Source organism: Myotis nattereri (assembly GCF_964212035.1).
Source record: "Myotis nattereri genome assembly, chromosome: 2".
Classification (NCBI taxonomy): domain Eukaryota; kingdom Metazoa; phylum Chordata; class Mammalia; order Chiroptera; family Vespertilionidae; genus Myotis; species Myotis nattereri.
Window position 1 is genome coordinate 109,972,135 of NC_138076.1, and position 21,711 is coordinate 109,993,845.

At 38.9% G+C, this 21,711-nt stretch overlaps 1 protein-coding gene across 1 annotated transcript in view; it reads left to right on the plus strand.

Moving 5' to 3' along the window:
- Positions 1-21,711, plus strand: part of XPO4 (exportin 4) — a gene marked incomplete at its 5' end in the record, with an annotated part of 144,193 nt that overhangs the window by 77,494 nt on the left and 44,988 nt on the right. Inside the window, 3 exon segments of the mRNA XM_081083558.1 lie at positions 3,426-3,538; positions 8,619-8,776; positions 9,022-9,196. Of these exon segments, the coding sequence (XP_080939684.1) occupies positions 3,426-3,538; positions 8,619-8,776; positions 9,022-9,196 (446 nt within the window).

Genomic DNA, 21,711 nt, shown 5'->3' on the forward strand with positions numbered 1-21,711 from the left:
GATCTTTAGCTAGAGAACTTTCTGGATCCTGTAGAGAGATACTGGGGACTGCAGTGTTGATGGCTGCCACCCTCATGACATCATAAATGACTTAAACAGTGGTGCAATGGAGTGCCCAGCTAGTTAAGAACTACAAAGGAAATTATTTCTATTAAAGATCATTTGACAAACCCCCCGCCCCCCCAAAAGAAGTCCTAGATTTCTGCATTTCAGTGGTAGTCTTCTTGTTTTATTTAATAATATTCTACATTAAGAATCACCTGGGGGAGTAGTGGTATTGTTATGTTAATTCTTTGGCTTCTTTAAGTATTCTGTTCACATTGTAATATACTTTGAAATAGTTTTTAAATTGCAGGCTGGCCAAGCCCCCCAGTCAGGACCCTTACCCCATGGGGGTGTGGCCAGTCTGGGTGAGGGGCTGAGGGCCATTTTCAGGCTGCCCACAGCCCCTTCAGGCTGGAGGTCCTCCTGGGGGGCGTGGCCAGCCTGGGTTAGGGGCTGAGGGCTGTTTTCAGGCTGCCCACAGCCCCTTCAGGGTGGGGATCCCCGCTGGGGGGCGTGGCCAGCCTGGGTGAGGGGCTAATGGCTGTTTGCCGGCTGGCCACAGCCCCGGCCAACCCAGGCTCCCAGACCCTCCTTGAGTGGAGGCCACAGCGGCTGGAAGCAGTAGCTGGGATTTATTTATCTTCTATAATTGAATCTTTGTAGCCTTGAGCGGAGCCCACAGCCAGCCAGGGCAGGCGGGAAGCTTGGCTTCCTCCATCGCCAGGGGCAACCCAAGCCTGTTCGCTCCAGCTCCATGGCTGCCGCCATCTTGTTTGGGTTTATTTCCATACTCACTCCTGATTAGCTGGTGGGTGTGGCTTGTGAGTGTAGCAGAGGTGCGGTCAATTTGCATGTTTCTCTTTTATTAGATATTTTATTGCTATTTGCCCTTTCTCTATAATAGAAGTGTCAGAGATGAAGGAAAATTAGTAAAATGTATATGAAAATCTTCCTCCTGTCAGAGTCGTGGGCACACTGCGGGACCCAGAGTCAAGTCCCCACCCACCTGCATGTACCTTGAATTTGTGCAAGACCAAGACCCAGCTGGCCCCACCCTCATTGTGCGTGATCCAGACCTAGCCAGCCCCACCCTCGTCAATCCCTGCCAGGCAGGGGGCACAGCCTCAGGTTCCCCGTGTACCCTCAGGTCCTCCAGCTCGGCACTGGGGTGGAGGGCGCGGCCTCATGTCCCCCGTCAAGCCCCTCCTGGTGGGGTGTGTGGCCTGAGATCCCCCATCAAGCCCTGCTGGGCGGGGGGCACAGCCTCAGGTCCCCCGCTCTGGCCCAGGACCACAGAGCCTCAGGTCCCTGCTGATCACTCATTAAGCCTCGTTACGGTTTGTTACGGGAACCTTCCTCTGTTGTGGGCACATCCATCTTGTGACCGCATGATGGAGTGAGAGTCAATTTACATATTACCTCTTTATTCTATAGGATGATATTTTTAACACATTGTTTGTGGGAAACGTATTTATACGTTTTACTTATACGTTTTACGTTGACTGGTGGTAGAGTGCGGGACACGTATTAATACGTTTTTTTATAGACTAGCGGTAGAATGCGGGTAATGTATAAATACGTAAACTAAAGTTATCGTAATTTTACTGAACATTGCCATTTGCACAAAAAATTAGCAAAAATGGCCCGCGCCACCTGTTAGCGCGCGATTAAAAACTACCCGCAAACAATGTGTTAATGGCTCATAATAGGGTTGGGTGATGGTTCTTCAAAGAAAATCAGCATGACTCTTTGTGAGTGAGGTGCCTTACAAATGAGCTTTCTTGATGGAATGCAGACTTTGTGTCAGAGAAGACCCCTTCCAGGTTCTGAGCTGGAAAACAAAACCACAGGTAGAAACATCTTGTGTTCAATCAGGGTGTTATGAGTGAAGATGATATCATTAACAGCCTTAGATGTCTAGTGGAAACATGAGATCATTTTAGAAAAGATTAGCACACTGAAAACAAAAACAGTATTTTTTAAAAAATAGGTATTTTTATTGATTTCAGAGAGGAAGGGAGAGAGAGAAACATCAGTGATGAGAGAGAATCATTGATTGGCTGCCTCCTGCATGCCCCCTACTGGGGATCAAGCCCGAACCCAGGCATGTGCCCTTGACTAGAATTGAACCCAGGACCCTTTGGTCCGCAGGTTGACATTCTTTCTACTGAGCCGAACCAGCTAAGGCTCAAAACAGTATTCATTGGCTGATTTCTGTTTTGTTTTGTTTTTAAATTCATGCTGGCTTTATTGAGTTGCAATAGTTACCTTTTTTTGGTGTTGATTTCTTCCTACATCTCCACAAGGGGGCAGGTGAGGAACTGAGATGGACCTGATTTGAATCTTACTTTTATTCACCCATTGAGTGGAGTGATTTTCCAAAACCCAGCAATCTGACTCTCTTCTGAAACAAACTATCAGCTGTTCCCCTTCTCTTTAGACACAAAATAACATTAGAGATTTAAAAAGGGGTTTAAGCAGTAATATTTAAAAAAATGGTTTCCAAAACATTGACACCCTTTAATGTTCTCTATAAATGATTTGGGGTTTAATAAAGTACAGCAGTTTTGAACTTAGACATCTAAGTTTTACAAGCTGTAGTTTTGGATAACTTGTTGAAATTTCTCATGCTACGATGAGAACGTAGCCTACTGGGTATATTTCAGCTGGACACTTGATGAGCTATGGGATAGGCAATTACTGTCTTCCCCAGTTTTGAAAGACTTCAGTTATCATATCAGTGTCATTGAGTGAGTTATATTCACAAAGTCTTGTAAATTTATTGTGGTGACTTATGTATGGCAAAGAGTGTATTTTTTTAGAAGTATGTTTGATATGGAGCACCTGAACACCTACAGACTGATTTTTAGTCTGTGGGATTTTAAAATGAGCATTGATAGAGTTTTATGTGATACAATTATTTATTTGTGTGGAATTGGTATTTGATTACTCTGGTGTGGGAGTTTTTCTTCTTTAATGCAATATAGGTTTGTTCTTGAATATATTTCCTTTTGGGGAGATGGTATTTTTCCAAATAGACACGTGAGAGTCACATTTTGTATATTGATTTCTCTCTTTTTGTATATATTTTGGCATCTGTTTTGCATTAGTGTTCTTCCTTCTGTCACCACTGTTAAGATCTGTGGTCATCAAAATTTCTGTATTCCTGACACTGTTATCTTACATTCCTATAGCATTCTTTTTTTCAGCACTTAATGCCTTTTATTCCTAGGCTTCATGCATGAATTATGTAGCATATGTGAAGAGGCTTAAACTGTTTCCATTACATTCTTTCTGGATGGCTCCTGTTATATTTCGGGTATATTTATACTTTAGACAAAGTAAGAATGTTATTGTTGTTGACCTTGACACCAGATAACTGGGCAGACATTATATAGCCATGTTTGAATCCTCACAAAATGTGCTGTTAAAGCCAACGGAGTCCTGGCGGGAGGCCCTTCTGGACAGCAGAGTCATGGAGCTTTTCTTTACAGTAAGTTTTACCTTTCCTCTCTGGTGGCAAAGGTCACAGAAGGGCCACTAAAGGAGTGTATGATTCTGTAGTTTTTTAGGTAAAAATGTACAGATCGCTTTTGTCCTCTAAAGTCTTCGCTTCTAATCAATGTTTCTACTCAAACAGAAATTACATAGAAATGTTCTTGATATTTTATAAAAGTATGTAGAATTATGAAGGGCTTATATCCTAGAACTGAAGTTCTCAAACTTTTTGGTTTCAGGACTCCTTTATACTCTTAGAAATTATTAAGGATTCAAAGAGCTTTTATATATGTGGGTTGTAACTATTAGCACATTGTGGACCAGTAGTTTCATTGCTAGCTTAACCCAGTGGTCAGATAAGTTTCTATTGAACAAGTACAAAAACCGTTTTTACATAAATGTTAAAGGCATGCCTTAAAATTAAATACCCATTGCATTTTGAAGTTATTTATTACATGTTCTTACAAGCTAATATCTTTTTAAAGTATGATACTTTGTAAAACACTGTGTAATATGGATCGAGAATTCTCGTGATCCGTTTGCAATGTGTTAGTATTTACATATTAAAAATTCAACTAAACTTTAAAACATAATTTATTCATTTTAAAATAGCAATATAAACCATGACATAATATTTTAATGAACAAATAGCTGTACTTTTGTAAACAAAAAAAAAGTTTAGTGAGAAGAGTAGCATTGTACATTTTTTTGCAACTGTATCTAATGTTAGGTTTAATACAAGACAGCCGATCTTATATTTGCTTCTGTTTTCTGTTGGTCGCAGTATTACCATATATAACCTTAGGGTAGCTCCACTGTATACATGTGTGACAGTAAGGATGGAAAAGACAATTATCATAGTACTGTAGGAAAACAGTTTTGTCCTTCGAGACAACCTGGCAGGGTCCTGGGAACCCTTAGAGATCCCTGGAGCACATTTTGAGAACTGCTCTTCTAGAGTAGTGTACTTTTTATGTGCGAATTATCAGTTGTGAGTGAAGTTAGGATTTTTGTATAGAACTTACTTTAACTATAACTTTAAATGGTGCTATTTCTTATTTGCTAAATATAAAGAAGTAAGCAACATATTCCATGTTTGTCCACAACCACAATAAAACAGAAGCTGGGGAAAAATGTGTGTGTGTGTGTGTGTGTGTGTGTGTATTTTGGAGGCTGAGTGCTCTTATAGCATGAGCATATTATTTAAGCAGATCTAAGGACTAGGGTAAAGACCCAAATAAAGACCAATTAAAAAGAAAAAAAAGATTTTTGCTTAGTTCCAACCATTAATTATAACTTCTTGCCTTTTCATGTTTTAAAAATATTATGTACTAGTGTTACAACTATGTTCCCTTTTTTGGTTGAACTATTTAAAATATTGTATATATTTAAGAATCTCAAGAACAAGGTTACTCATCCCTGGGTGTATAAATTAGGTGTTTTCTGTGAAAGGTTCAGACTATGCATTAGTTTTACTTTTTTCTTTAAAGCAGAAATAATAACTAAAAACACTGTCAGTATCAGAGACCATTGTAACTAAATTGAAAATTCTGTTGCCTTTCTCATCTGGCAGAAATTGTTTTGATATGGATCCAAGTTCAGATCTTGTGTTGCTCATTTGGCTGAAAGTAGACCCCACTCCAGCAGTTAATGAAAAGGTGGAAAACTTGCTGGTAGCCTGGAAATGGTGACTCTAAATCTGAACAGCTGTCTCCACAAACCAGACAGCTGCTCCTGTCAGCTGTGAAAGACCACATGCAGATAACTTTTGAATTTGAAAGTTAACCCTTTTTCATTTTGTTATTGTTTTTTTTTGTGTGTGTGGTGGTGGTGGTGGTGGTGGTGGTTTTTTATTATTGTTGATCCTGATCCAAGGATATTTTTTTTTCATTGAATTTTAGAGAGAGTGGAAGGGAAGGGGGGAGAGAGAGACAGAAATATTGATGTGAGAGAGACACATCAATCGGGTGCCTCCCGTACGCTTCCCAACCGGGGCTGGGGATCGAGCCTGCAACCGAGGTATGTTACCTTGATCAGAATGAACCTGAGACCCTTCAGTGTGCGTGCCGATGCTCTAACCACTGAGAAAACGGGCTAGGGCTCACTTTTTTATTTCAACATCTTTGTGTTTGTGGCCTCTCACTTTCATTTAAGCAGTTTATAAGCAATTTACATTTTATTTGTTAGCGAAATGACAGTTGAAATTTTAAATTTCATTCAGTTTTTGTTAAATTTATTTTCTATTATAGGATTCATTACCTAATTGAAAGCAGTTTTCCATAAGATATCACTATTTCTTTATTAAGTAGATAAACATAAATATACTATGCATGGAATCAAGACTTGAAGTATGTTGATTATCTGAATTTAGGAATACTTTAAACCTAAAGTATTGATTTGCCCCTCCGAAGTTTATAGTCTTCTCAATTTTTCTCTCTTCCATAAGGTGTTGGAAAAACCAATCTCATTAATTCTTCCTCCTACCTTACTGTCAGGTTCTTTTTCATCTCGTTTAGGGTCTCTTCTTTCTCTGCTCTTCGCATAAATAGTAGTGTTCCTATGTCAGTTCTGAACTCTGCTGACTGCATACACTTTCCTCAGGCTGCCCCTTCCCCACATAGGACCTCAGACACCACTTCTACACTTTTGACTCCTAGGTCTATATTCAGCACAAGCTGCTCCAGAGTCCAGGGCCTTGTAATCCTACTGCTTACTGAAGGCTTGTGTTTGGAAGGCCCACAGACATCTCAGGGTCAGCATGTTCCATAGGAATCATCACCTCACTCACTGGCTCTCTCTGTTCCTTGTCTTCATCCTTATCCTGCTTCATAGTTTATTTACTTCTCTGGATTTTCTGCTAGACTTGGCTTTTCTTTATCCCTCTGCTTCTTTCCTACTTGGGCGATGAATTCAGTTTTAAATGTGTAGAGTGTAATTCAGATATAGTAGAACTCCTTTGTAATGCTGAAATTAGAAGAAGGCATGAACCTACTATATTATGTAAGAATATTGGTTTACAATGGGTTATATGTGGCTCATAGTTCAGAGGACAGTACAGGTAGGCTCTGAGGTCAGTTTCTTATTTTTATTTTACTACATAGTCAATATTAGTTATTTCATTAAAGGTATTCTTTCTTTTGATTTGTCACTTCTAGACCAGGAACAAGCAACCATTTAGCTCTCTGGGCAGAGAAGAAACCCACTGTTGTCCTACATTGCATTGCATCCATTGATACGCATCCCCGGATATCATGTTTAATGTTAGATGCAAGGGCATGATGACAGAAAATCAGTTAGTTTTCAGACAAGGAACTTCCAAATGAGTTGTGTTCAAAACTGCATGAATTAGACAATGTGGGCATAGGAATTTGTATAGTTTACACATTTACTATATAAAACTTAAAATATAGAATATATTTTGAAAAACATTTGCATTGTTCTAGACCAGGCATTGGCAAACTTTTTTGGTAAAGGCCCTTGTGAATATTAAACTGTGCAGACCTGTGTTCTCTGAGGCAGCTTGATTGTCATATAGAAGTAGCTGTAGACAACACCCAGACAGACAAGTGTGGCAGTGTTCAAGTAAAACTGTTATGAACTTATGTAAAAATGTGGATTTTTATAATTTTTACATTTCTTAAAATATTCTTTGATTATTTCCCCTTCCTCCCCCATATAAAATGTCAAAATCACAGCCATACAAAATGGGCAGGAAGCTAGACTAGGCCTGCAGGCCATGGTTTGCCATCCACTACTCTAGACCAAAGAGGGTAACATTTTAAAATATGCCAGTAGATCAGTTAACTTTGTGACTTTTTAGTATTTTAAGTTTCTTAGAACCTTAAGTTCAGGGATTAAATCTTAATGGAATCAGTGGTGAATAAGGATTTTTTTAGTATTTGTTCACTGTGTCCCAGCACTATACCAGTGAATACTTAAGAGAAATGTTCTGACTTCAAATAATTATTATGGTTTGCAGAGTCAAAGTGAGCATAACCTAAACCAAAAAGAGAATAAATGTTTAAAATTATGCTACATTCAGAAAGCAAAGAGATTTATGTAGGAAAAGAAAGGCCGAAGAAGTTAGATGCTTATGGAAAGTAGAAAATGGTCACAAATTCTTTACTGTTTTCCTTGGCAATTTTAATTAGGTGAGCTCACAGAAATGAAGCATCTTTATTTTATTTTTTAATTTATATATAATTGATTTCAGAGAAGAAGGGAAGGGGGAGAGAGGTAGCAGTATCAGTGATGAGAGAGAGTCATTGATCGGCTGCCTCCTGCACACTACTCACTGGGGATGTTCCCCAGGCATGTGGCTAGGCAAAATGAAGCATCTTTAAAATCTGAGAATATTAGTAACATTGTAAAAGTAGGGAGCAATATAGGAACACTATATGTATACTGGGTGTTTCACATCTACATTGTATCATTGAAATAAAATCTAGATGAGGTTTAAGGTGGATTTAAATATAATTTAAATACAATTTTTATTTTTAAATATTTTAACATATATTATTGATGTAGGGTAAAATGAGATTGAAACAAAACAAATTTTAAGCAATCTCAAGAGTTATTGAGAGAGTGCTTTATGTTCGTTGAATGAATGAATGTCTAGGAATTGAGTGGTATATTGGTTTTCTCCATGTGCAACTGTTTACTTTCACTAAAGCAGCATCTGTATACTCTTGATTGAACTTGTCTGCTAACTTTAGTAAGGAGCTGTAGCAAGGCATAGCTAGCATAATACAGATGACTATCGTTGCTGTTTTTAGAAGAAGCAGTATGTCTGACTGGCTAGCATCTGTTTCTCTCTTTGTCATAGCATACTGGAGACAATTCAATGTTCAAAATGTAGGTAGCCCTCAGTTAAAATTAATTGATATGTTTGAAATCATGGACTATAATGTAAAGTGGACTGAGGGACATTCTCAAATTTAGCTTAATTCAGGGATTAATTTTCTAGAAATAACCAGCTATTGTGAAGTTTTCACTTACCTCATTCAGCATGATAGACATGTGACCCTTACAAAAGAAGAATTTATTTTTATGGATTAGCAATTCTTTCTAAACAGGTACATCGAAAAATCAGAGAAGATTCGGATATGGCACAAGATTCTCTGCAGTGCCTCGCCCAGTTAGCTTCTTTGCACGGACCTGTCTTCCCCGATGAAGGAGCACAGGTTGACTACCTAGCACACTTCATTGAGGGTTTACTGAGTACTATCAATGGGTAGGTATACTTGCCCTTTGTCACCAAAAAAGGAACTTTCATGTTTGTCTATATGCTTAACAGTGGTGGAACAAAAGCTATTGATTTTTTTCCACTTTGTATATTTTGAATTATATGGTAATTTGAAATTAATACAGAGACATGCCTTTAAAAATGAATGAATAAGTGAAAAGTTTTGCATGTTTGGAAATGAGTTATTGTAATTTGTCTTCCACCACCAGTAACATTTGTTACCTGATTTGTAGAATTGAAATAGAAGATTCTGAAGCTGTGGGGATCTCCAGCATTATCAGCAACCTGATAACTGTGTTCCCTCGAAACGTCTTAACTGCCATTCCAAGTGAGCTTTTCTCGTCCTTTGTGAACTGCCTCACACACCTCACTTGTTCTTTTGGGCGTAGTGCTGCTTTGGAAGAAGTGGTAAGTGACCATTCTGAATTAATGGTGTCTGTTGCTCACAAGGAAATTTGCTGTGCCTTTGAGACATTTCTCATGACAAGTAGTAATTTTAAGTGAGTGCTAGCTGTTGTTAAAATTGCCCCCTTTTTTTGTTTTTATGTGCAAATTACTTGGTAATTTGTGTTTAGAAACATGATTTTTTTTTTAAATGTTGTGGATTAAAATCACTTTAGTGGATTAAAATCACTTTAGTAGATTAAATGTATTGGTCTCAAGATTTAACTTTATGATAATTTAGTACCTGAATGTAGGAAATGGAATGAAACGTTTATACTAAGAATTACGTTGAAGTTCCATTTTACAATAAGAGCTTTTATGTTTAAATAGTGCTGCTAACTTTGTGGTAGACTTGTAGTTGTGATTATGTGTAACTTTATATATTTATTGAGAATTTTAAAAATTTAGTCTTAAGGAAATTATGTAAATATTATTTGGTTCAAATAATTATAGCCTGCTTATTTTGATTAGACTGTGCTCTTTAATTTTTTAATTTTGCTAAAGTTTAATAGCATATCTTGGTAACATTTAAAATGAAGACCAGTAACAGCCACTGAAGATGTTTTTCGGTAAAAATTTTCAAATGTGTATTTTCCAAATTTTCTATTTAATTTGGAAAACATGTACCAGAACTCCTTGAAACACAACTACATTTGTAACAGCTATAGTTAATATCCACATTAATCATGGGAAATCATTGTGCCTTTTTCCCCCCTAAAAGTAGTTATTAAATTATAGAATCCAATTATTCTCTTAATGAATCAAAATGTGGATCTTTTTCAAAGATTGTAGGGGTTAAAAGAGTATAGGTATCTGTTAGAATTTCATGCTAAATCTTAACTGAGTTCTTTTGTTGGGAGCCTGGGAGTGTGTTTTTTCTTATCCCTTAGAAGTTCAGAGGATAGAGGACTCTGGAGTGGTTATGCTTATGTGGCTGGGCATCAGTAGTTTGATGAGGAAAGGAACCAGGTCAGGCAGACATTTGTATGTTGGAAAAAATGTAGGTAGTAGAGGAATTGAAGCTTAAAGGCATCGTATGTGATTTTCTCAGGGGGAACAATTATGTCTGAAGTATGGACATACGGGTACATTTTAAGTATTTAAGCTTTGTTCAGATCCCTTTCAGATTATCACCGATTCTGAGTCAGTCAGATTTCATTTAACACAGTTTTGTTGTACTTTGTCCCCTCCCCCGTCCCCCCGTTTGTATGTTTTCTAAACCAGATCGATTAGGCAGCATGTCCACCTCATATTTAGAAACACAGCTACCTTTTGGTTTCTATTTGTGGTTAAGGATGTTTCTAAATGTTTTATAGAAGAATTGCTGGAAGATACAGAACATTCTTGGTTTGCAGAGTTTTAAGTTTAGAGTTTATTTATTTTGACCAGGGGACAGACAACTAGAATACAGAAACCCTAGACACACTTCCCGAGAAGTGTGCTTGTTTTACAAGAAGGTGTGCTCTAGTTATGATATACCTGATAGGTTTCACTGAAGAAAAGTGTTATTTCTTTTCATTAATCATTTCTCTTCGCTGATCTGTTTATGACACTTAAAAATGTTTTAAACAATAATTTGTTACCTGTTAAAAAAGGTAGAGGGAAAAGGTATGTGTAAAGTTTGCTTGACTTATACTAGCCAATTTGGCAAGGTTGGTGAAGTTTGGCTGGAGTGGGAAGCCACCCCACAGGGTGAACTGCCAGAAGACTGAAGGCATTCTCATTAGTGTCATCTCATCCTTCCACTGTTTGCATTGTGGCTCCTATATCCTGGTCCAAGGACTGGATAGGTGCAGCAGACATCAAAGTACTTGTACCAAAGTGGAGCTTCTGAGACAAAGTTTCCCTGAGTGATTGTGATGCCAGCACATAATACAGAGTTGAGCCAAGGTGGAAGATGTGTAAAGGAATGATCTTTTAAGTTAAAATAGAAAGATTGCCCTATCCGATTGACTCAGTGGGTAGAGCGTCAGCCTGGGGACTGAAGGGTCCCGGATTCGATTCCGGTCAAGGGCACATACCGCAGTCGCAGGCTCCTCCCCGGCCCGGGCCTAGGTCATGGCTTGTGCAGGAGGCAACCTATCGATGTGTTTCTCTCACACTGATGTTTCTCTCTGTCTCTCCCTCTCTCTTCCACTCTCTCTAAAAATCAGTTGAAAAAATATCCTTGAGTGAGGATTAAAAAATAATAATAAAATAAAATAGAAAAATTGAGGGATATTAAAAAACTGTTTTGGGAGTCAGCATGAAACAGAAAGAGTATGAACTTTGGAGGGAGACAGTCCCTCATGAGCCAACTAATCAATCCTGGGCAAATTGCTTACCCTTTATGAGCATGTTTCCTAGTCAATATAGTTGGAATGATAACTTCTGATATTTTATAAAGTGGATTAACTATATGAAGGTGCCTGTACGGGTGTATAATAAAATGTGCATTAATAATAATAAATTTTGAGTGCCTGTATTATTTGTACTGTCTTACCAAGTAAGACTAACTTGCAAACCAATAATTTTAATAGTAGTTTTCTTTATTATTTTAATTTTGTGAGATTTTTTCTGATTTTCTTTTTTTATATATCAAAGGAACTTCTTTTCCCAATAGGGAAACATTCAGCACATACACTTGTCTTATTGTGATTTTTTTTCATAACTACTTTTATTTAATATATATGTATAGTTATTGATTTCAGAGAGGAAAGGAGAGAGCGATAGAAACATTAGTGATGATAGAGAATCGTCAATTGGCTGCCTCCTGCACACCCTACACTGGTGATCGAGCCTGCAACCCGTGCATATGCCCTCCATGTGGCCTGGTTCATACCAGCGGGGGGATTGTATCTCTTTAGAAATTTCAAGTGTCTGATCTTGATTATGTTACTGAAGCAGGGGGGAAAAAGAGCATCTTAAGGGGAGGAAAAATTCTTTTTTTTTAATGGAACAAGTTCATTTTACTTTTTCAATTGATCTTAGAGAGAGGAAGGGAGAAAGGAACGGAGAGAGAAAGCAAAACATTGATCTGAGGGAGAAACATCGATCAGTTGCCTCCCACATGCACCCTGATGGGGGTCCAACCCACAACAAACCGAGCCACACCAGCCAGGGCCGAAGAAAAATTCTTGATGTTTGTATGTGTTCATGAAGTACATCCTTGCTCAGTGGCTTTAGCCTGTTTGTAAAGAGATTGTGACAAACCCTCACATTGTAGTTACCTGAAACTGTGCTCAAAAGAGCAATTCTAGCCTTTAACCACGTTGACCTTGACTGTTAAAATTTCTTGCTATTACTTGTGACTCCCTGAAGCCAAGGACTTTTTCAAGCCCCTCACCTCCCCCATAAAGTTATTGTCTGTTGCCAAACTGAAGAGTTAAGAATGTTTGTGGGGCCGTAACCGGTTTGGCTCAGTGGATAGAGCATTGGCCTGTGTACTGAAAGGTCCCAAGTTCGATTCCGGTCAAGGGCATGTACCTTGGTTGAGGGCACGTCCCCAGTGGGAGGTGTGCAAGAGGCAGCAGATTGATGTTTCTCTCTCATCGATGTTTCTAGCTCTCTATCTCTCTCCCTTCCTCTCTGTAAAAAATCAATAAGATATATATTAAAAAAAAAATAAAGAATGTTTGTGGGGATGAAACTATTGACTTAAAAATCCTAACAAAATAATTGTTCATATTTCTACAAACACATGCACTTTAATTCAGTAAAATTTGAAGCTAATATGACTCAAACTCAGTACTCTGGTTGCTTGATTTCTTTTGTCAGTAGATAATTTTAAGTTCAGCCCCCATTAGGTTCATCAGACAGAAGCCATGGTAACTGGTTGAGTTCATTCAGAAACAGCCATCATGCTGCTTAAAAAATGAAATATATGTGTGTTTGGTGTGTGGAGTGGGTACATAAGGGAGGTGGTTGTAGATACATTTTATAAAGGAAGAACTTTATACTTAAGTTTAGTGCATTTGTAGCCCATTCTCAAGACCATCAGGACAAGGTAGTAAAGAAAAAATACTTGATGGAGAAACCAAGATGGCGGCATAGGTAAACACCGGAGATTGCTGCCTCACACAACCACTTCAAAATACAACTAAGAGACGGAACGGACATCACCCAGAACCACAGGAAGGCTGGCTGAGTGGAAATTCTACAACTAGAAGGAAAGAGAAAAGCATACCGAGACTCAGAGGAGGTGCGGTGCAGAAGTAAAATACTAAGATGCAGAGGTGCATGTGGAGCGGGCTGGCGGCTGAGGGCGCGGTTGTCTTTTTCAATCGGGAGGGAGTCTCAGGCTCTGAGCTCCAGCTCCGGGTGAGTCTCTGGGGCCCCAGACTCAAACGGGAGAAGCGGTACTGTCTGGCATCGGTCGGAACTTGAGGGCAGCTTTCTCTCCGAGGTACTTGCAGCAATTGCTGGGACACTGAGAAGCAGAGCCCCTGAAGACAGGACTGAGAGCAGCCATAACTGCTTGCTCGGCCTGCCCTTTTGATCCCCTGGGACCTGCCCCGCTCAAGCCTTGCACGGAGGAATTTGCTGGATAGCCTCAGGCAGAGGCTAGATTAGCACCTCCCTAGAGATCAGGACAGAGGTTCTCCCACTGCAGACACAACTGATTCTCACAGCCAATTGGCCTGGAGGTCAAATCCCCCCCAGTGTTACCTACAACAATCAAGGCTTAACTACAATAAGACTGTGCTCAAAGACCACAAGGGGGTGCACCAAGAAAGCATAAAAAATGCGGAGACAAAGAAACAGGACACAAATGACAGAAATGGAGGAAAGCAAACTGCTGGATATAGAGTTCAAAATCACACTTTTAGGTGTTTCAAGAACTGTCTAGAAGCCGCCAATAAATTTAGTAAGGCCCTCAAAAGGACTGATGAGACCGCCGATAAATGTAGTGAGATCCTCAAGAAATCTAGTGAGACCCTCGATGTTGTGACAAAGGACAAACTAGAAATTAAGCATACACTGACTGAAATAAAGAATATTATATAGACTCCCAACAGCAGACCAGTGGATCGCAAGAATCAAGTCAAAGATTTGAAATACGAAGAAGCAAAAAACACCCAACCAGAAAAGCAAAATGAAAAAAGAATCCAAAAATACGAAGATAGTGTAAGGAGCCTCTGGGACAACTTCAAGCGTACCAACATCCGAATTATAGGGGTGCCAGAAGAAGAGAGAGAGCAAGATATTGAAAACCTATTTGAAGAAATAATGACAGAAAACTTCCCCTACCTGGTGAAAGAAATAGACTTACAGGTCCAGGAAGCGCAGAGAACCCCAAACAAAAGGAATCCAAAGAGGACCACACCAAGACACATCATAATTAAAATGCCAAGAGCAAAAGACAAAGAGAGAATCTTAAAAGCAGCAAGAGAAAGAAACTCAGTGACCTACAAGGGAGTACCCATGCGACTGTCAGCTGATTTTTCAACAGAAACTTTGCAGGCCAGAAGGGAGTGGAAAGAAATATTCAAAGTGATGAATGCCAAGAACCTACAACCAAGATTACTTTATCCAGCAAAACTATCATTCAGAATTGAAGGTCAGATAAAGAGCTTCACAATAAGAAAAAGCTAAAGGAGTTCATCACCACCAAACCAGTATTATATGAAATGCTGAAAGGTATCCTTTAAGAAGAGGAAGAAGAAGAAGAAAGAGGTGAAGATACAAATTATGAACAATAAATACACATCTATCAACAAGTGAATCTAAAAATCAAGGGAATACATTATCTGATGAACAGAATGTACTGGTGATTATAATAGAATCAGGGGCATAGAAAGGGAATCGACTGACTATTCTTGGGGGAAAGGGGTATGGGAGATGCGGGAAGAGACTGGACAAAAATCGCGCACCTATGAGTGAGGACGGTGGGGAGTAAGGGCGGAGGGTGGGGTGGGAACTGGGTGGAGGGAAGTTGTGAGAGGGAAAAAAGAGGAACAGATGTAGTAATCTGAACAATAAAGATTTAATTTAAAAAAAGGAAAAAACTTGATGAGCTTGTTAGAAATTCATTCTAGAGTGTGATGCCTCATGACAGCATTTAAGGTTCAGCATTCTTAATTCAGTACTGGTTTCTAGAGCTCCATGGACAGTTACTTTGTGGAGAAGATATGTGGTCAAAGGAGTTCATGGAGGCCAAATTACAAACTGTGAGTGGGAAGCAAACCTGAGTGATATTTCAGTGATAAGAGGGAAAGCAGTAGTTGACTTTTTGGAATGGTGATATCAGTACAATGAACCTTAGCTCATTAGAGGATGGGACTGTTTGGGAAGCCACGCTGCACGCCCACCCAGCGGTTCTGATGATACTATGAGAGCAAGACACAGTCTAGCCAGGGGTGGGCAAACTTTTTGACTCGAGGGGCACAATGGGTTCTTAAACTGGACTGGAGGGCCGGAACAAAAGCATGGATGGAGTGTTTGTGTGAACTAATATAAATTCAAAGTAAACATTATTACATAAAAGGGTCCGGTCTTTTTTTTTTTTTTAGTGTTATTGATTTCAAACGGGCCGGATCCAGCCTGTGGGCCGTAGTTTGCCGATGGCTGGCCATCCCATTTATAGGCATTCACTCCCTCTGCTTGAAAGATCAAAGAATTGACTGAGATGCTGGATTATTTGTTTAAACCTTGCATTTACAGTGGTCTTCTTTTTTTGTTTTATTCCATTCCTCATCTAAAATTTGGGCATTTCTTGAGATTTTCATTTGGTGTTTTCATAATTTATAACCTTAATTCTTTTTTTTTTTTTAAATATATTTTATTGATTTTTTACAGAGAGGAAGGGAGAGAGATAGAGAGTTAGAAACATCGATTAGCTGCCTCCTGCACATCTCCCACTGGGAATGTGCCTGCAACCAAGGCACATGCCCTTGACCGGAATCGAACCTGGGACCTTTCAGTCCGTAGGCCGACGCTCTATCCACTGAGCCAAACCGGTTTCGGCAGTGGTCTTCTTTTTAATACGAACAGTAATTTTAGCTCTACTAGGATATTTGGAAGACAATTTGTTATTGCATCTTAAATATAGATTCTCATTGAAAGAAGGCTTTAAAAATAATTTTAGTGTGTTATTTAAATTCTGATTGGTTTATAATTTTACCAATGCTGACTTGTCAGTTCTTACTTTTTCAATTTGCTGCACCAGTCCTAGCACAGAATCAGTGTTTAAGTGTTACAGACTTCTGGCACATGAAGAGAATAGTGGATTTAGAATAAAGCCAATTTACTAACATAACTATTGTTCCATATGGCATTAGAAACATAACCAGATGTAATGGGTTACGGGTTCAAAAGAAACACTTCAATGAAGTAGAGAAAGGGATCTTTCTACCCACGTATGCCAGGGGAATTCCTGAGATATCACTCCAGTGGGAGTGCTGCTGATTAATTCCTTCCATAAATATGTCCTGAATATCTGCCATGTGCCTGGCATGGTGCTTAATTCATATGTATTCTTTAGTATTAAGAATTTGGAAAAAAAACCGAAACAGAATTTGGGAATTTGTTATGCATTTCCAAAAGGAAGAAAGTATGTTAATCTAGGAATGCATCATTTAAAAAACTTGTCAATCACAACTCGAACTCATGGTGTTTTTTGTGGGGTATATTTTTAAGTAATCTATCTATAGGACTCATTGAACAGCTGCACTGTTTGTCCACTAAATCAATTTCTCCTGGGGGATTTCAGAAGCCAGGAATACTGTCAGCTGCACAGGTACTTTGAAGTTTAAATAAAAATCACGAGAGAAGGAATTAATTTTATTTTGTATTTGACATTCAAAGACTTCTAAATTCTTTCTTAAAATGGAGAGTTTTACTTACGTTATTACTGTTACATTTCCCCAAATTGCCATATTTGCCTTAAATGATACTGCTACCCTAGGGAAAGAATCTCAGTACTTACACAGATGAATAACAGCATGCACCAGTACAGCTCTTCTAGTCTCCATTCCTGTGTTATCCTGTCTCGTGAATGTTTTGCTCTGTGCATTACATGTGTTATTTGACTTGTCATTGAGGTTTGGGTGTTGTGCCAATGCCTGTAAATGCTTAACTGGTTGTGAAATGTTTCATTTATATAAGGGAAAAACTTTATATAAAAATTCTAAGAATAATAAAATGAGCAACTGTGTACCAACCATCCAGATTAAGAAATAGTATATTGGTAAAACCTGGAGTGTTTAACCCCTTCTGTTACACTCAGCACATTTTTTGTTGCATAAGCTATTTCTGCCAAATGATTTTTTTCATCGTGTTTGCAAATGAACGCTGTCAGTAAACTTTCTGCCAGTGTTCTTGGCAGTTTTTTCCCATTCTCTGTGAGCTCTGTTGTGTTTTCATTCCCAAATCCTTGTGAAGAGCAGTATGGCAGCAGTAACTTCCAGCTGGAAATGAGAATACAAAGTCTAAGGTCATGGAACTTCTTTTTTTTTTTTTTTTTTTTTTTTTCAGTTGATCAGCAGCCTAGCCAGGTTCTCTAGCCAGGATCTCCAGCCAGGTTCTCTCATGGAACTTCTTAAAGGTGGTTATTCTTTAGAATAAACTTTTCCATGTGAGAATTAATCACCCATTCCCATCTTACTGCCCTTTTTTTTTATGTCTATGACTCAAAGCTTTTAAAAACTAAGTCATGTAATTTATGTTTATATAAGAAGACATTACTAATGATCAAAGATAGAGCTTTCCAATTTCATAGAAAAGATTGGAAGTTGTTATGTTGGTTATTTGATAGTTGTAGAGAAACATCTAATGGGGGATGGCTTATACCAAAAACCTACTAGTAACTGTAGTACTGTAGTGGATAGGAATACTTTTGGAGTTTGCAGCATAGCAATTGGATTTAAACCTACTCTACTTGAGATTTATCTTCTATACAAGACTTACTTTGTACATTTCTGCAGTATCTGATATTAGGTATACACGCACACTATATTTTTTACAGCAGTTTTGGATCCACAGCAAAACTGAGGAAAACACAGAATTCCCTTATATCCCTGCCAACACAGTTTTATAAAATCAACATCCCCCACCAGATAGTACAGTTATTAAAGTTGATGAATCAACCTTAACATGTCCATATTACTCAGAGTCCACAGTTCAAACTAGGGCTCACTCTTGGTGTTGCACATTCTTTGGGTTGAACAAATGTAGAATGTTATGTATTCACCATTATAGTATCTCACACAGAGTAGTTTCACTACCTAAAAATCCTGTGCTCTGCCTATTTATCCTCCTACTTCACCCCCTGGCAACCACAGATATTTTTATTGTCTCAATATATTTTTTTATTTTCCAGAATGTTATATAGCTGGAATCAAACAGTATTTTTGGATTCAGTTTCTGAAATTTAAAAAAGTGGAGCAATTTACATGCTGAAAGTTTTTTTCCAAAGCTTTGTTTGGCAGCATCTTCATAAATACAATTAATGACTTTTTATATATTTACATCAGACAAAGGCAGACTTTTTTTTTTTTTAATGGCTGAAGAGCTTTAGATTCACCCCTATACACTTCCAAGTTAATTATGGGCATTGAATGTAAGTGCTGATATCATATTTAATCACCTTCCCCACGCTTCAGTCCCAAATGGGAGTAAAGTGGGGTCAAGTAGTCTCATAAGCTCTAAGCCCGTTTCCAAAGCCTTTCTGGCAGCAGGCCTATCAATACTTAGGGCATGAGCACATAGTGTCTACTTGGGACTCCTCCATCATCACTGTGCACGTGCTCAGGCTTGGCTGCTGGGTGTTGGCCAGGGTGGCCATGGAGCAGGGCCAAGATTTATGAAAAAGCACACGGTTAGGTTTCAGTTCACCATGATTAGACTGAAAGCTCTAGTTGCCAGTTGTCATTAACGACATTACTCACACTTTGCCTGATGAATTACTTGTATTGGTGTTCAAAAGGAGCCGGTGGCCGCTTTAGCAGTTTTTAGTTATTATTTTAAATTACCATCCAATGAATAGGCTCTTACATTCTCTTGAGGTCTTCTCTTTTGTCTTATATCAGGGCTTTATGGGAGGGATTGTTGAACTCTCTGACAACAAAAAGGCTTTTATATTTTGTACTTTTCTGAATATGAATAAGTAAATTACAATACCATGCATGATGTATATACTGAAGAACAATGAAGGTAGTTTTTGGAAAATGCCCTGCTTCTTCCTTGCGACATTGGAGGTCAGAGATGCTACCCCCTAAGTTCCTCTTAAGATGGGTTACCAGTCTGTTTATTTTGGCAAGAGAGACTGTGAAGACTTAACAAATGATATCTGCAAAGCACATGCTTGTGAAGTATATAAACAGGCCACAGATGTTTCTGTGGGAAGAAACGATCTTATTCATCTTCATATTCCACATGCTTAGCTCTTAGCATTCAATAACTGTTTGTTCATGAATAAAACCACCTTCTGCTGCTGCTAATAACAAATTGAGCATTGTGTTGGCCTTTTTTCACATTGTGTTTGATCATTATCTTTCTTTTTTTTTTTTTTTAAATATATTTTTATTGATTTTTCACAGAGAGGAAGGGAGAGAGATAGAGAGTTAGAAACATCGATAAGAGAGAAACATCGATCAGCTGCCTCCTGCACATCTCCCACTGGGGACGTGCCCGCAACCCAGGCACACGCCCCTGACTGGAATCGAACCCGGGACCCTTCAGTCCGCAGGCCGACGCTCTATCCACTGAGCCAAACCGGTTTCGGCCATTATCTTTCTTTAGTCCTCAAAACCATCATAGGTGATTTTATTACGTCATATTTGATACAGACATAAAATAAAGCACATAGTTTCTGAAACATAATAAATTGACCATGAGTGAATCCACACCCCAGTGCAAGAATATTACCGGTACCACAGTTGATGGTACTAGTGAGTCCCTCCCATTAAAAAAAGGTTTTTTAAATTGATTTTAGAGCCTTAGCCGATTTGGCTCAGTGGGTAGAGTGTCAGCCTTTGGACTGAAGGGTCCTATGTTCAATTCCAGTCTAGGAAACATACCTCAATTGCAGGCTTACTCGCTGGCCCTGGTTGGGACATGTGCCTGAGACAACCAGTTGATGTGTCTCTCTCACATGGATGTTTCTCTTTCTCCGTCTCTCCCTCTTCCTTCCACTCTCTCTAAACATCAGTGGAAAATATCCTTGGGTGAGGATTAACAAAAATAAAAAAATTATTTTACAGAGAGAGGAAGGGAGAGTGAGAGTGAGAGAAGCATCAATGTGAGCAGGAAACATCAATTGGTTGCCTCTCATACACACCCTAACGGGACCAAATCCACAACCTGGTTGTGTGCCCTGACTGGGAATCAAACTGACAACCTTTCAGTCAACAGGGCAACACTCAACCAATAAACCCATACCGTCCAGGATTAGCCCCTCCCACTGACAGTATAATTTCCATATACCTTTACCAAGTTTCCCTAATATTACCATGTCTTGACCATCACAGTTCTTGCCAAACTTGCAAGTACTGTATAAAACATGGTCTGGAGCAGCGGCCGCCAACCGGTGGTGAGGTCCGAAAGGTTGGCGACCACTGGTCTGGAGGATATGGACATCTTTTTGGGTGCCATTTTGGAGTCTACCACAGTCTGCCTTTCAGCCCCTGAAGATTCACGTCTGTCCATCATGCAAAATACACTCATCCTACCCCAACATTCTTCAAAGTCTCAACCCATTGAAGCATCACCTTAAGCCAAGATCTCAGCTAAATATTATCAGTTCAGAAGTCTAAAAAAATCTCATCATATGATGAGAACTTATAAGATTTACTCTCTTAGCAACTTTTAAATATGCAGTACAGTATTATTAACTATGGCCACCATACTGTGCATTACATCCTCATGACTTATTTATTTTATAACTAGAGGCCTGATGCACGAAATTCGTGCAAGAGTAGGCCTTACTTACCCTTGCTGCCGTCACTGATTTCCCTCTGGCACCCGGGAACCAGGCTTCCCTCGCAGCCCCAGCTTCGTCTGGTAGGTCGTCTGGAAGGACGTCTGGTCTAATTAGCATATTACACTTTTATTATTATAGATTGGAAATTTGTGCATTTTGATCCTTTTCACCCATTTCGTCCACCTTATCACCTCCATTCCTGGTAACCATCAGTCCATTTTCTGTATCTGTGATCTCAGTTTTGTTTGTTTTTTTGTTTTATTTTATTTTTTTCAATGCCACATATACGTGAGATCATTCAGTATTTGTCTTTCTCTGTCGGATTTATTTCACTTAGCATACTGCCTTCAAAGTCCATCCATGTTATCACAGATAGCAAGAGTTCATTCTTTTATATGGCTGACTAATGTTTTGTGTGTGTGTGTGTGTGTGTGTGTGTGTGTGTGTGTGTGAGTGAGAGAGAGAGAGAGAGAGAGAGAGAGAGAGAGAGAGAGAGAGAGAATATGTCATTTTCTTTATCCATTCATCCAATGGTGGACACTTAGGTTGTTTCCATGTCTGGCCATCCTATATAATAAAA